The sequence below is a fragment of the Camarhynchus parvulus genome, chromosome 6 (genome assembly GCF_901933205.1).
Source record: "Camarhynchus parvulus chromosome 6, STF_HiC, whole genome shotgun sequence".
NCBI classification, from domain to species: Eukaryota; Metazoa; Chordata; class Aves; order Passeriformes; family Thraupidae; genus Camarhynchus; species Camarhynchus parvulus.
Genome location: NC_044576.1, coordinates 34,805,399 through 34,818,592, shown reverse-complemented (window position 1 = coordinate 34,818,592; position 13,194 = coordinate 34,805,399). Strand labels below are relative to the sequence as shown.

The 13,194-nt window shown below is 53.8% G+C and overlaps 1 protein-coding gene across 1 annotated transcript in view; it reads right to left on the bottom strand.

Moving 5' to 3' along the window:
- Window positions 1-74: 74 nt before the first annotated feature.
- Window positions 75-13,194, bottom strand: part of JAKMIP3 (Janus kinase and microtubule interacting protein 3) — a 50,300-nt gene continuing 37,180 nt past the window's right edge. Inside the window, exons 11-23 of the mRNA XM_030951081.1 lie at window positions 13,054-13,194; window positions 11,543-11,671; window positions 9,715-9,798; window positions 9,015-9,077; window positions 8,135-8,233; window positions 7,804-7,902; window positions 7,664-7,717; window positions 6,013-6,078; window positions 5,139-5,207; window positions 4,988-5,065; window positions 2,906-3,109; window positions 2,492-2,557; window positions 75-870 (exon numbers count right to left, since the gene is read on the bottom strand). Of these exons, the coding sequence (XP_030806941.1) occupies window positions 565-870; window positions 2,492-2,557; window positions 2,906-3,109; window positions 4,988-5,065; window positions 5,139-5,207; window positions 6,013-6,078; window positions 7,664-7,717; window positions 7,804-7,902; window positions 8,135-8,233; window positions 9,015-9,077; window positions 9,715-9,798; window positions 11,543-11,671; window positions 13,054-13,194 (1,458 nt within the window). The 3' untranslated portion in view covers window positions 75-564. The remainder of the gene's footprint in view (window positions 871-2,491; window positions 2,558-2,905; window positions 3,110-4,987; window positions 5,066-5,138; window positions 5,208-6,012; window positions 6,079-7,663; window positions 7,718-7,803; window positions 7,903-8,134; window positions 8,234-9,014; window positions 9,078-9,714; window positions 9,799-11,542; window positions 11,672-13,053) is intronic.

The window sequence follows — 13,194 nt, the reverse complement described above, 5'->3', positions numbered from 1 at the left end:
GAGGACACCTTCCAGGTGAGGACACCTTCCAGGTGAGGACACCTTCCAGGTGAGGACACCTTCTCTTCCCGCTCCCAGCCCAGTGCATGAGGATCAGGGATAATCTGGTTTAGCTCACTCTTTTCCAGGTTGAACTTTTTGCTGGGACAGTGTTAAGCCTTTTGCCATTGTTCAGGGACAGCCGATTATAAATTATTGCATAATTTTTCTCACCATGGTTTACTGACAACTCAAAAAAATAATTACAGCTTGGTTTCCTGAATGTAGCTTTACGTTTTTGCCTAAAACTGGGCTCATGGGAAATTCAACAAAGCGTGGGACACATCCTGTGCAACGAAGGAATTCCTTGGAACAAACCACTTCATTTTCACTCACATCCATCTTTTCATGAGCTACTCCTCTGGAACACTTCTTCCAAGACAGATTTTTGAAGAACTGTGGAACAAACACGAGCGTGTGGCACACAGACAGGACAGGGGCACTTCTGCACAGAAGCAATTTGCCACCTGCTTAGCAGGGAAGCGGGATAAATTCAGTGTATCTGAATCAGAGATGGTGCTGCTGTCAGAGCCCGGCCCTGCAGGGCAGCCCGGGCTGCACGAGAGGCAGCAGCAGAGTTCTTGGAGTTCTTGGCTTCCTTGGTGGGCTCAGTTCTGTCCTCTCCAAAGGCTCCTCGGGGGTTTGGGGGTGCAGGGGCTCCCCACAGCCCAGCTCAGCCCCACTGCAGGTCCCACAGGCTGCAGCAGCCGTGGCCAGCAGCAAAGAACGAGACAGATGCGGGATGCAGGGGCAAAGTCTCTGTGTGGGTGTCGGGAAGCAGGGCTGTCCCTCTGGCAGGAACAGCAGGAGCAGCTGCAGGGGCCTCAGGGGCTGAAACAGGACAGGAAAACAGCAATCAAAGGAAAGCCCACCGGGGCAAAAACAACATTCACAGAACTTCTGCGAGGCCCTGTTTATAATTATCTGCTGAATTGTACAACTGATGAAAAAGGATCTGTGATCTGTTCCATTTCTGTTGTTAGTGGGGAGTGTTTCCCTCCATACCATCCACGCTGTGGTCCTTTCTGGCAGCACACAGAAATGGGGCAATTTATCCCCATTTACATGGGAAAAGGGGATTCAGGGGGTCCCTGGGGCCCTGTGGCACAATGTCTGGAGGAACACACCCCAGTAAATGCTGTGCTGCCCCAAACCCAGCAGCTGCTGTCCTGGAGGCAGCACAGGAGAGGGGCTGAGGGTTTCCATGGGCTTCCAGCACAGATCAGCTGGAGCTGCCCCTGATGCACTCAGAGGAGTCACCCCAGACTGGGGGTTTGCCCTGGCTTGCCAGAGGTTTCCTTGCTTTTAAGCCTTGCTTTTAATTTCCTCTAAAGAAGGAAATTCTGTTTGACAAGTTTTTGCCTGCTGGTGTCCAGGCTTCGCATATTTCTAAAGGATTTGGAGATTTCCATTTTGGGGTTCTCTGGCATGCCCAAGAGACCCCTCAATCCTGCTGACACAGCAAAGGGAAGCTCTTTTCTCTATGGGAAAACAGAGATGCTCTAGGAGGAGAAGAGGAGAGAGCAGAGCAGATCCGAGGGCTTACCTTGTGCATGTGGCCTGAAGGACTATGACCAAAGAATGAAAGCTAAAGAGAAAAATAAAAACAAAAATAAAAACTGAAAAGGGGAGAGAAGAGAGGAAAAAACGGAAGAGAAGAGAGAGATTAAGAGTTTACAGCGTGTTTAACTGAGAAATAAGCTGTGGTTACAGACAGAGCACAACAAAACTCTCAGGTGAGAAGGAACATGGGGTGTGAAGTCCGAGTGCTCAGGGCTCAGCTTGGCTCCCGAGAGCTCCTGTGTCCCCTGGGCTGGTGACAGTGACCCCCTGCCCCTGTGAGCCCAGCCAGCCCGGGCTCGGGGGAAACGGGAACAGCAGCTGAGCTCGGACCCCCAGAGCACCCCGAGCCCGGCCCCGCTGAGCTCGGGGCTCAGGGGCCGGCCCAGCTCAGCCCCTGCGGCACCTGAGCACGGCCCGGACAGGGCAGGGCTCAGCTGAGGCCAGCCTGGGCTAAAACACACCAGTGTGGGCTGGCTGCAGAACGGCGTGACACCACCTGCGGCTGCAGGCAAGGGAGGAGAGCACGGCCCCGCTCCTGCTGGGAAAGGCTGCCCCATGCACTGCCTTCCCGGGGGCTGGGATGGATGGCAGGGAAGCAGGGAGCAACAGCCCCTTCCCCAGAGCTCTGCTGCTGAGCCCTCGGCTCTGGCCCTGTCCCTGCCCAGTGTCAGGCTGCCCCGAAGGGCGACAGGGAGGAAGGACTCAATTCAACCAGTTCACCTCCCCTCCTCAGAGGGGCTGCTGCAAACGCAAGCTGTTCTCCTGCAGCTGTGCCCCTTTCTCACTGCCCTACACACACAAGCTCTCTCTAGGGTGGTTTCCTTGGCCCAGGTGAAATGGAGAATGGTCATGTGCACACACAGCAGCTGTTCCATCTGCATGACCTTACCTTTTCCTCTAACTCTTTTATTTGTCTTTTTTGGCCTTCAATTCTTTCTTCTAGCTCTTTAATTCTCTGTCAGATTTCAAATAAAAAAATATTTATTAACCAACCAAATACAGATGTACCCGGAAGATGCATTAGTTTGGGGGACATAGATTGTATGTGCTGTGCTTCTCCCAAAGCCAGGTTGGGTATTAGGCTGGAGGTGAGTGCTCTGCGATTGTCACCGTGTGTGACAGAGGCAGGAACTGCAGGTGAGTGCTCTGCGATTGTCACCGTGTGTGACAGAGGCAGGGGCAGCACGCTGCCCTGTCTGCAGGGGTATCCAGGGCCAAGCAAGGCCTGTCCCAGCCTGGCCGGCTCGGATGGCTCCAGGGGAGGCCAGGGCTGTCCCTCCCGAGCGCCCTGCCCCAGGCCCACCTGCTGGGCGTGCTGGATGAGCTCCATCCTCTCGCGCAGGATCTGGGCGTCCCTCTCGCGGAGCTCGCTCATCACCTGCCGCTTCCACTGCTCCACGGCGCTCTTCAGCTTCTCCCTCTCCTCTTCTGAAAGAAGTTCGGAAATTTTGGCTCCAGCTTCTTGCTGCAGGGCATCATAGAGCATGGCTTCTAATTCCAGAATTTGCTAATCAAAAACAATATAAAGCTGTCAGCTCGACCTTGTCCCCGGCGGGGTGAGGAGGTTGTGAGGAGCGTCCGACCCTGAAAGGCAACGGGAGCGGAGCGGGGGCTGCGTGCTGAGCCTCCACAGCACAGCACTGCAAACTCCATCCAGAGGGAAAACAGCCCGTCCTGAGGGGCCCCGAGCAGCCCTGGGGCTGGCACAGCCTCTGGGCCCAGCCTGCTCTGCCCCACAGACGTGGGGGAGCCCGCTGCTCCTTCCTGGGGATGGGACCGTGGGGAGAGGAGGAGAGGGAAAAAGGTAAAGGAAGGAGGAAAGGGAGAAGGGAGAGGGAAAGGGGAGAAGGGAAAATGTAAATAGGAAAAAGGAAAGAGGTTCATAAAGACTCATTTTGTGAGTGACAGATATTTTTTACATGTATTTTTCCATCGCTTGGTTGCCCTTTCCCAGCTCTCCTGCTACCCAGCAGAGGACACAACCTCGTCCCAGCAAAATGCTGCTGTTTGATACCTGGATTCCTGCTGTGCCCCAGCCTCATGGACACAACCCCAGCCCTGTCAGGAGAACTGACCTGGGCAGGAGAGGGGCAGGGGCCCTCCTGGCCCCCAGAGCAGCAGCAGGGTCAGCCAAGTGCTGCCTGGAGCAGGACCCTGCAGCAGCCAGGCTCAGGGGTTCTGCCTGCTAATCCTGTTGGTTCTGCTTCAGGGGGATCATGATTAGCTGCTCCTCATCTCCAGGGCACAAAGGAAACATGGAAGTGAAGCGAATTTGATAAAGCAGAAGAGCTTTTTCCACTCGAATTCCAGGGCAGAACAAAGCTTCCTTTGCCGCTTTCAGGCTGCATTTGTTCCTGGAACAAAGCAGTGCCTGGGACACGCGTGTGCTGCCTTCAGAAAATAGGGGACAATGCAAATAACCCTCAGTCCCCCCTGCAGGGGCTGACACTCCTTGCACTCACTGCTTCCATCAGCAGAGCCAGCTGCACAAACTGCTGCTCAGGACAGCAGGTGATGGACCCACAGGGTCCCAGGCCTAGAGACCACCTTGTTCCATCCCCTGCCATGGGCAGGGAAATTCCACTGCAAGGGGTGTTAGGGCTGACACCACAGCTGAGGGGCTTGTGTGCTTTCCAAGGTTTGCACAGATACAGCTCAGAATGTGGCAAAATCAGTCCTAAAAATCACCCACAGGACAGAAGATGCATGGAGCAAAAGCTCCCCCAAATGGTCCAAGACACAAGTAGACAACAGGAGGCAGAAAGAGAGACATAAACACTCACTGCTCCTCAGAAAGTGTAACTGTGCTCTAGGTTTGTGTAGAATTGGGAACATGAGATAAACTGAGAGGAAACTTTATACCTTTTGTGGATAGATATATAAAACCTTTCTCTCATTGATAGAAACAAGACAGCTGATGACTGAAAAGATGGGTGAAATGCCTCAGGATCAGCTAATGATGAACCTGACTTAAAAGCAGTTTAATTTCAGATTTACACATCCCAGAATACCTCCAGCTGTTCTGGTTACAGAGGGTGTAATCCAAAATCCAAAGAAACGTGCAGGCTAAAATATCTTTTTGAAAAATATAAGACAAATTACTGTAAATCTAATTTTCTTGTCAGTCTTTTCCTGAAGCTTTGGTTGAATTAAAACTGGTGTTGAGCAAGTAAACGTTCAGGTGCTAACCCTGCAGGGGCCGCTCAGACCCAGGAGTGCTGTTCTGGAGGCAGTCCTGCTCAGCTCAGGGTGCAGAGGATTGCTGGACTGTGACCCACGCAGCCCCTGGGGCACGGCACAGCAGCACTGCCCAGGGCCAGGGCAGAGCCCGTGGTCAGCGAGCTCACCCAGGTGCGCTGAGGCAGCCCCCTGTGACAGCCCTCACCTTGTGAGCCTGGTCCAGGGACTGTTTCCTGAAGTCCAGCTCATCGTCCAGGTAGCCCTTCTGCTTGCTGAACAGCTCCTGGGGAGCAAGGGAGGGGCTGTCAGTGACCCCCAGGGCCCAGCCCCAGCCCCTGCTGCCCCCTCCCCGGTACCTTCTCGTTCTCCAGGTCCAGCATCTTCTGCTGCAGCGCAGACTCGGTCACCTCGATCTGCTGGAGCCACTGGGGACACAGACAGAGCCTGAGCAGGGCCCTGGGGCTGGGCGTGTGCCAGCAGGCAGGGACCAGCCCAACAGCAGAGCACAACCAACCCTGACACTGGCTTTCTCTGAAAAGCCACATCTCAAAGCCTCCTCACCTTCCCATTCCCTGCTCCTCACCTGCCCACCTGTGCTCCTCACCTGCCCACCTGTGCTCCTCACCATCCCCTGCTCCTCACCTCCCCACCCTCTGCTCCTCACCTCCCCATCCTGTGCTCCTCACCTTCCCATTCCCTGCTCCTCACCTGCCCACCTGTGCTCCTCACCTGCCCACCCTCTGCTCCTCACCTCCCCATCCTGTGCTCCTCACCTTCCCATTCCCTGCTCCTCACCTCCCCATCCTGTGCTCCTCACCTGCCCACCTGTGCTCCTCACCTTCCCATTCTCTGCTCCTCACCTGCCCACCTGTGCTCCTCACCATCCCCTGCTCCTCACCTGCCCACCTGTGCTCCTCACCATCCCCTGCTCCTCACCTGCCCACCTGTGCTCCTCACCTTCCCATTCCCTGCTCCTCACCTCCCCATCCTCTGCTCCTCACCTCCCCATCCTGTGCTCCTCACCTTCCCATCCCCTGCTCCTCACCTTCCCTCCTCTGCTCCTCACCTGCCCACCTGTGCTCCTCACCATCCCCTGCTCCTCACCTGCCCACCTGTGCTCCTCACCTGCCCACCTGTGCTCCTCACCTTCCCTCCTCTGCTCCTCACCTCCCACCCTCTGCTCCTCACCTTCCCATCCCCTGCTCCTCACCTCCCCACCTGTGCTCTCACCTTCTCAGCCAGCGTGAGGACAGTCCTGGCCTGGATGATGACCACCTGCTCCTCGTTGGTCAGATTCTGCACCAAAAGCAGAGCACAATTACAACAGATCCCAGTTCTTGTTACTAACCCACTACTTGGGCCACTGCTGTTTCAAACACGTCTGGAATTAAATATGTCTGAGGAACAATAAACTGAGGCAGAGAAAATGAATATTGTAATGCATTGTAAAAACCATTGTCACTATTCATTACCAATCCTCGTCATACATAATTCTTCCAAAATTCTCATATTTACCAAAAAGAAAAGGGACAGTGGATCTATGTTTACCCAGCAGGGAATAAACACACATTTACACAGGACAGGATCAAGCTCAGCACAGAGAGCCATGGGGAGAAGAGATGCAGTGCTCATCCCATGCACCATCCTCACTTGTGCAGCCAAGTGATGCTTTTGGGAAGCATTTGTTGAGATGGTGGCCATTCCATCCATCTTCTGTTGCTTTCTCCAAATATCAAAGCACTGGAACTGGGTTTTGCATTTCATGCCAACCTTCAGCGGGACCACAGGTACAGCAGGGCAGGGCCTGGCTCGTGTGGGACCCTGAGCCAGGGCAGCTGCTGGGCAGGGGGATGCTGGAGAGCTTCAGCCTCAGGCACTGCTGGGACAGGGCAGTGCTGCCCTGCAGGGACTGAATCAGGGAATCCTGGCGTGCTCTGGGCGGGAAGGGACCTTAAAATGCCCCGGTGCCACCCTGCCATGGCAGGGACACCTCCCACTGTCCCAGGTGCTCCCAGCCCCAGTGTCCAGCCTGGCCTTGGGCACTGCCAGGGATCCAGGGGCAGCCCCAGCTGCTCTGGGCACCTGTGCCAGGGCTGCCCACCCTCAGGTATTTATAGCTCTGGTACTTCCAGGCCGTGCCATGGTCCTGGGGATGGCATTTTGCTGCTGTCCAGCCTGGTCACAGGGAGAGCTGGGGCAGCCCTGGTGCCCAGGCTGGTCACAGGGAGAGCTGGGGCAGCCCCAGTGCAGAGTTTGAGAACATGGGGACCCTCCTGCAGCCCCAGTGCTGGGGTGGGGTCCCAGGAGGGCCCTGGAGGTGCTGAGGGCTCTGTGAGACCTTGAGGGGCTCTGCTGACAGGACAGGGCACAGGAGAAGACCCACAGGACCCTGTGTGTGCCCTCCATGTGCATAACTGTGTGCAGTCACTCACTGCCACCTGCTGAAGGAGAAGCACTCGCACCTTTCTTGTTATTTGCTTCTCCTTTTCATGCTGCTGTTTTGGCTTCTTGTTCAATATCCTGGTTAGCATCAGGGGTTAGTGGGTTATTGGGCAAACCAAAGCACACAGCTGCTGAAATGCAAAAGCAAAGCAAATGCAGAGCAAGCAAATCAAGAAACCGTGTGTGACCAGTGGCCAGAAAGCCCCCACCAGCGACGTGACTCTCAGTAACAGGGATCTGGGAGCAGCGTGTGACACGGGCCCTGCACTTCGCTCCTCAGTGGCAGCAAAACCTTGAGATGGCAGCAAATGCTTTGCTCGCAGCCCAACCCAGAGGCAGGACAGGCTGTGCAGCACCAGGCCAGGCAGCTGTGCTCACTCCACACGAGGACAGGCATTCCCCAAAGCATGCACAATTTATTAAAGGAACATACACTTACGGCGTTATCCCCTAAAATGTCCAACTTTTTCATCAGCTCTGCCACTACGATGTCCTGGCAAGAGAGGAATGGAGAGGCAGGAGTCAGCACGGGGCGCCTGGCTTTGCTCAGGGAGGGGGTAGGAAAGGAGCAGCCCTTACTGTTACACCTTCAGCCTCGCAGTACACCTGCAGAGGGCTCTTGCCCTCCGTGAAGGGGCCGTGGTGGAAGGTGATGGCCGGGGAGCGTCTCTCTCTCTCCTGAAAGGACAAGAATCCTGCGTTACCGCTGGCTGTGCCACAGCACAGCACCATGGACTGCTCTGGCTTGGGGGGCCCTACAGCTCATCCCACCCAGCCTCCTGCCACAACAGCCTGTCAGCCACACGGGTGGTGTTGGTGCTGTTGGTGGTTCTCCTCTTTGACCAGACCCCGCACAGTGCCCCTCTGCAGAGCCCCACACCAGCAGGATGGGGCTGCCCCAGGGGCTCACCTCCAGCTCCAGGATCCTGAACTCCAGCAGCTCGTTCTGGTCCTTGGCGTCCTGCACGTCGTGCTTGAGGCGTGCCTCCTCAGCCTCCATCTGCCTGATCTGCCAAAGCACAGGGCACCTGAGCCGGGCAGGGCTGAGCCAGGGGGCAGGCACAGCCAGGGCACCTGAGCCAGGGGGCAGGCACAGCCAGGGCACCTGAGCCAGGGGGCAGGCAAACCCAGGGCACCTGAGCCAGGGGGCAGGCACACCCAGGGCACCTGAGCCAGGGCAGGGCTGAGCCAGGGGGCAGGAACACCCAGGGCACCTGAGCCAGGGGGCAGGCACAGCCAGGGCACCTGAGCCAGGGGGCAGGCACAGCCAGGGCACCTGAGCCAGGGGGCAGGGCTGAGCCAGGGGGGCAGGCACACCCAGGGCACCTGAGCCGGGCAGGGCTGAGCCAGGGGGGCAGGCACAGCCAGGGCACCTGAGCCGGGGGGCAGGAACACCCAGGGCACCTGAGCCAGGGGGCAGGCACAGCCAGGGCACCTGAGCCAGGGGGGCAGGCACAGCCAGGGCACCTGAGCCAGGGGGCAGGAACACCCAGGGCACCTGAGCCAGGGGGCAGGCACAGCCAGCCCTGGGCAGGCACACCCCACCAGGGCAGGGCTGAGCCACCCCGGGCCAGGGGGACACCGGGCTGGCCCCCAGGGCCACTGTCCCCGTGCACAGGACACCCACAGGGAGTGCCAGAGCCCCACTTCTCCAGCAGGTTTGTGAGGATCTCCTATTAAACACGAGTTATTGCCAGCAGGGCAGTGCCATGCAGATTGGAATGTTGCACCTCCTGCATCCCTCAAGACACAAATGCTATTTGAGTAATGCAATTAGAAACATTAAATACCTTTTCTACCAGCTCCTGATTCCTTCTGTACAATGCCTGCTTCTCCTCAATCCACTTCATGTCCTTGGGCAGAAATGAACAACACTGCAGGTGAAGCTGCAACACTTGCAACAGCACAGCAGCAAGTATTTAATGAACCTCACATGCAGAGGGACACAGCAGGGAGAGCTGTGAAACTGTAAGTGCATTACTTCCTAAAATATCTCCCTAAGCTAAACTTGCCCATATAATTTTAACAGCTCTGTAGTCCACAAATGAAATAAAAACATTCCAGTGATTTAAAAACTCGAGTAAAATCTGGTTCAAATTAAAAGGGGTATTTTCAACTATGTGTTTACTATCAAATTTCTATTTTGCTAAATACGAATTACATATTTCTGCAGATCAGGCAAACTAAACTTTATCTGAAAGCTAATCTCTTAGTTTGAGGAATATATAAAACCCACAAACCCAGAACATCGTTTATCAGCAAGAACAACAAGAAGAGGTTAAGCTGGGAAGGCAATTATTGAATCATTTAATATTTAATTGTTCTCAAAAACATTTTCTGTTTACTGCTGTTGTTGTTTTGGATTTTTTGGTTTTGTTTCTTTGTTTGGTTGTTGGTTTTTTACCAGAAGTGGTGCACAAGCTGTGACCAGCCTGGGAACGTTTCTGGTCCCCCAGCAGAGAGGTGGGGAAGGGCTGGAGTCAGCATTACCTGTCCCTGCTCAGCCAGAGCCTTCTCCAGGTCTTCTATCTGAGCCTGGGACCGGTGTATTTCTGCTTGGAGCTGCTCACGTGTCTGTGGCACATGAGAGAGAAACAAAAAACCAAACATTGATTAAGGATAATTTAAAAAGAAATTTTTAAAAAATCAAACTTTCTCCAAAAGACCAAACCTAATGCAGTTACAGGAAATATTAAAAACACCAAAGGCTTTTAACAAATTATTTTGAAAGTTCCCTGGCAGAAGAAATTTGCAGCTGAGCACAGAGTATCAAATCATCAAATGTAATCAAATCAAGTCTGGGAGATAGGATTACTGAATTTGAGATTCATCTCAAGATTAACAAAATGGCAAAGCAGAGCTGGCCCCTCACAGCTGCTCATGCCAGGCTGCAGCCAGAGCCTCCTCCCTTTCTCCAGGACAACAAAAGAAAATTACTATGGCACAATTCTGGGCACACCTGGTTCCCTTAAATTTGGGGCACATTAAACATTCAGAGGAGAGCCCACATTACAAACTGGCAAATTTCATTGACTTTTGTGCCTTTGGTGCCTTATCCATGACTTAGAGCCTTATCCATGATTTAGGGCCATATCTATTTCATACCCATCTCTCATTTTTTACTGTATCTGTAGCTTCCTGCTTATTTAAATAGACACCACATTCCTGCACGTGTTTTCTGGAGAACAAATGTAATTATTGCTAGCTGTTGTATTCGTTACATACTTTCACAGAACATTTATTTCCTTGAGCCATTTCTCTGCTATTTATCCCGTTATTTACACCGACAGTGGCTTTGTTTGCATGACCTACACGGTGCCTCCTTTGGCCCCCTGTGAAAAGACTAAAATCCAGCCACTCTCACAGCTGGGCATGCCTTGGCTCACGGGGTTTTCCTTCCAGGTGCAGTCCCTGATGTTTCAGAGTAGATGTTCATTCTGGGAATGTCAGTTTTCATGCATTACACCTTGACCCACTCCCATTGTTCCTGGATAACACCTCCACAGAACAGGCGTTGGAACAAATTAGGGCTCTGCAGGCACATTTCTCCTGTTAAACAGCAAATTTGTCCCTTTTCCTGACTGCACTCACATCCTTCCAGGATGGACATGACCCATCCTGCCAGCCCTGCAGGGAGTCAGGGGATGGTTTGGGAGGGAAGGGACCCCAAACCCCCCCCAGTGCCACCCCAGCCATGGCAGGGACACCTCCCACTGTCCCAGGTGCTCCCAGCCCCAATGTCCAGCCTGGCCTTGGGCACTGCCAGGGATCCAGGGGCAGCCCCAGCTGCTCTGGGCACCTGTGCCAGGGAACAATTCCTCTGTGCACACACAACAAGCTCCCAACAACAGCAGCCCCTCAGGCCAGCTGTCCAGAGCCACGGGAACCCTGTGAGGCAGACAGGCAGAATGGCACAGGGCACTTGGCAATTTAATTAACAGAAAAATCCCAGCTATAAGCCTTCTAAACATTTTATGAGGAATCATGTAATCTCTCAGAGCCCAGAAGGAATTAAAGACCACACATTATATATTTAAGGCTATCTGCCCTAGTTCTTAATAGAAAAAGAGCTTACTTTCAAGGATTTCCCACGAAAGCCCTCCCAGGATTTCCCTGGAGCAGAGCAGAGGTGAGCAGCCCGAGCTGCAGCAGCGGTGCATTCCCCGCAGCCCTTCCCAGGGCTGGCAGCGCTCAGAGCGCCCGGAGCCGCCTGGCCGAGCCCAGGTGAGCTGGGGAACAGCCTGAGCCCGGCCGGGGGCTCCCCACCCACCCTGCCAGCTGCACGGCCCCATTTCCACGGCGTGCACGCCCTGCAGACCTTGACTTCGCGCTCTGCATCCAGGGTGCCCCCGACCTGCTCCTGCAGCAGGGCGTAGGCGCGCTGCAGCGCCTGGTACTCCATCGTCAGCTGCCGGAACCGCAGCTCCGTCTCCTCCTTGGCCATGCCCTGCCAGCACACAAACGGACCGGGTTAGGTCTGCTGTCTCCTAAAACTGCCAGAATCATCCCTTTTGAAATGCAATTTGGAACCACGGTACACAAAATCCTAGTTAAGTGCCCTCAAGCCGCTCCCCTCCGTCCCCTGCACATCCCTTGCACGCTCTTACCTCCAGGAAGTGCAACACAGAAATAAAAAGATAATACCTGCCTTGCAAAGATAAAAGCTTGCCTTCCATATAGCACACTAATGACTGCACCACCCTTTCCTACTGGAACAGGGAAAATCATCACATTAAAGGTGAAAATGCAGCTTTCTTTAACAACAAAAGCTTTCAATTTGGAAAGGAAACCAAGCCTGACAGCCTCACTCAATTATTAAAACACGAATCCAGAGTTAATAGTTGTAGAAGTGGTGACAGCCAACATGAAAGGAGCCCTTCATCTTCTTCACCCTGCTTACGATATCCAGTATGGAGTGCTTTCATGTCTGACCGGAATATTTCACTCAACACAAAATGGAATTACATTGCTGGGTGCATGCACCAGCTTCCCACTGGCTGAACGGGGGGAAGATGTCAATACAGGAATGAAAAGTAAACAGGCTCATGCATACACAAATACATTCAGATTTCCTGCAGGGCAGCCTGGTAACCATCAGGTACCTTTCATGATGGAGTGAGGAATTCTGCAGGCTCCCTTGCTGCAGGCTGAATTACACACCTGCGGCCAGCACACCGTGAAAAGGCTGCGCATCATCAGGGGCAATTCTTGTTTATTACAAGAGTCTTGTTAAGCCCAGAGCTGTGTAATGGGCCAGTGATCTGACACACACTGGGGAGTGCATTTGTGGGGAAGCCCTGGCAAATCCAAAGAATAATCCCTTTAATTTGTATTACATTTGTGTGCTCTGCTCTCAGACCCTCTAGAACCCAGCCAGGAACCAGCCTTTCCCTGGAGCCCAGAGCTTCAGGGGAGCATTCATTCCCTCTCCCTCCTTACACAGACCTTACTGAGCTTGGCTGGCCCAAAGTGCACCTGCCAAAACCTGCAGCCAGGCTCAGAGTGGACACACCTCCCACAGCCTGTCCAATTTCTCCGTTTTTTAGACGTGCAAACCTGCCATAAATTCAATATTCTTAGGATATCAGATTTCCAGCTTGGTTGGAAGTTGTGAAGCTACTGAAGACCTGAGATTTAGAGATACTGACCACCATGCACAGCACCAAATTTAACAGAAATGTTTCATTTTGTGGTCTGAGGTGACAGAATGACAGAACAGATATGAGAGCGCAGCAATGAGAGACAGAAGTGATGGAACAGAGCAGGGATTTAATTAAAAACCAGCAGCAGGGTGACGAGCAAAGCAAGAGGGCTTTTTGAGGAGATGACCATCTTCCAGGTCTCTGCCATAGCTCCACCGTTGCAGGGGTTGGGGCCTGGTAGCCGTACGGTTTGGTAGGAGATGAAGGAACCATCAGACTCCAGGGAAGCCTCCTCATCATAGCCATAGAACGTCTCCACCACCGGCTT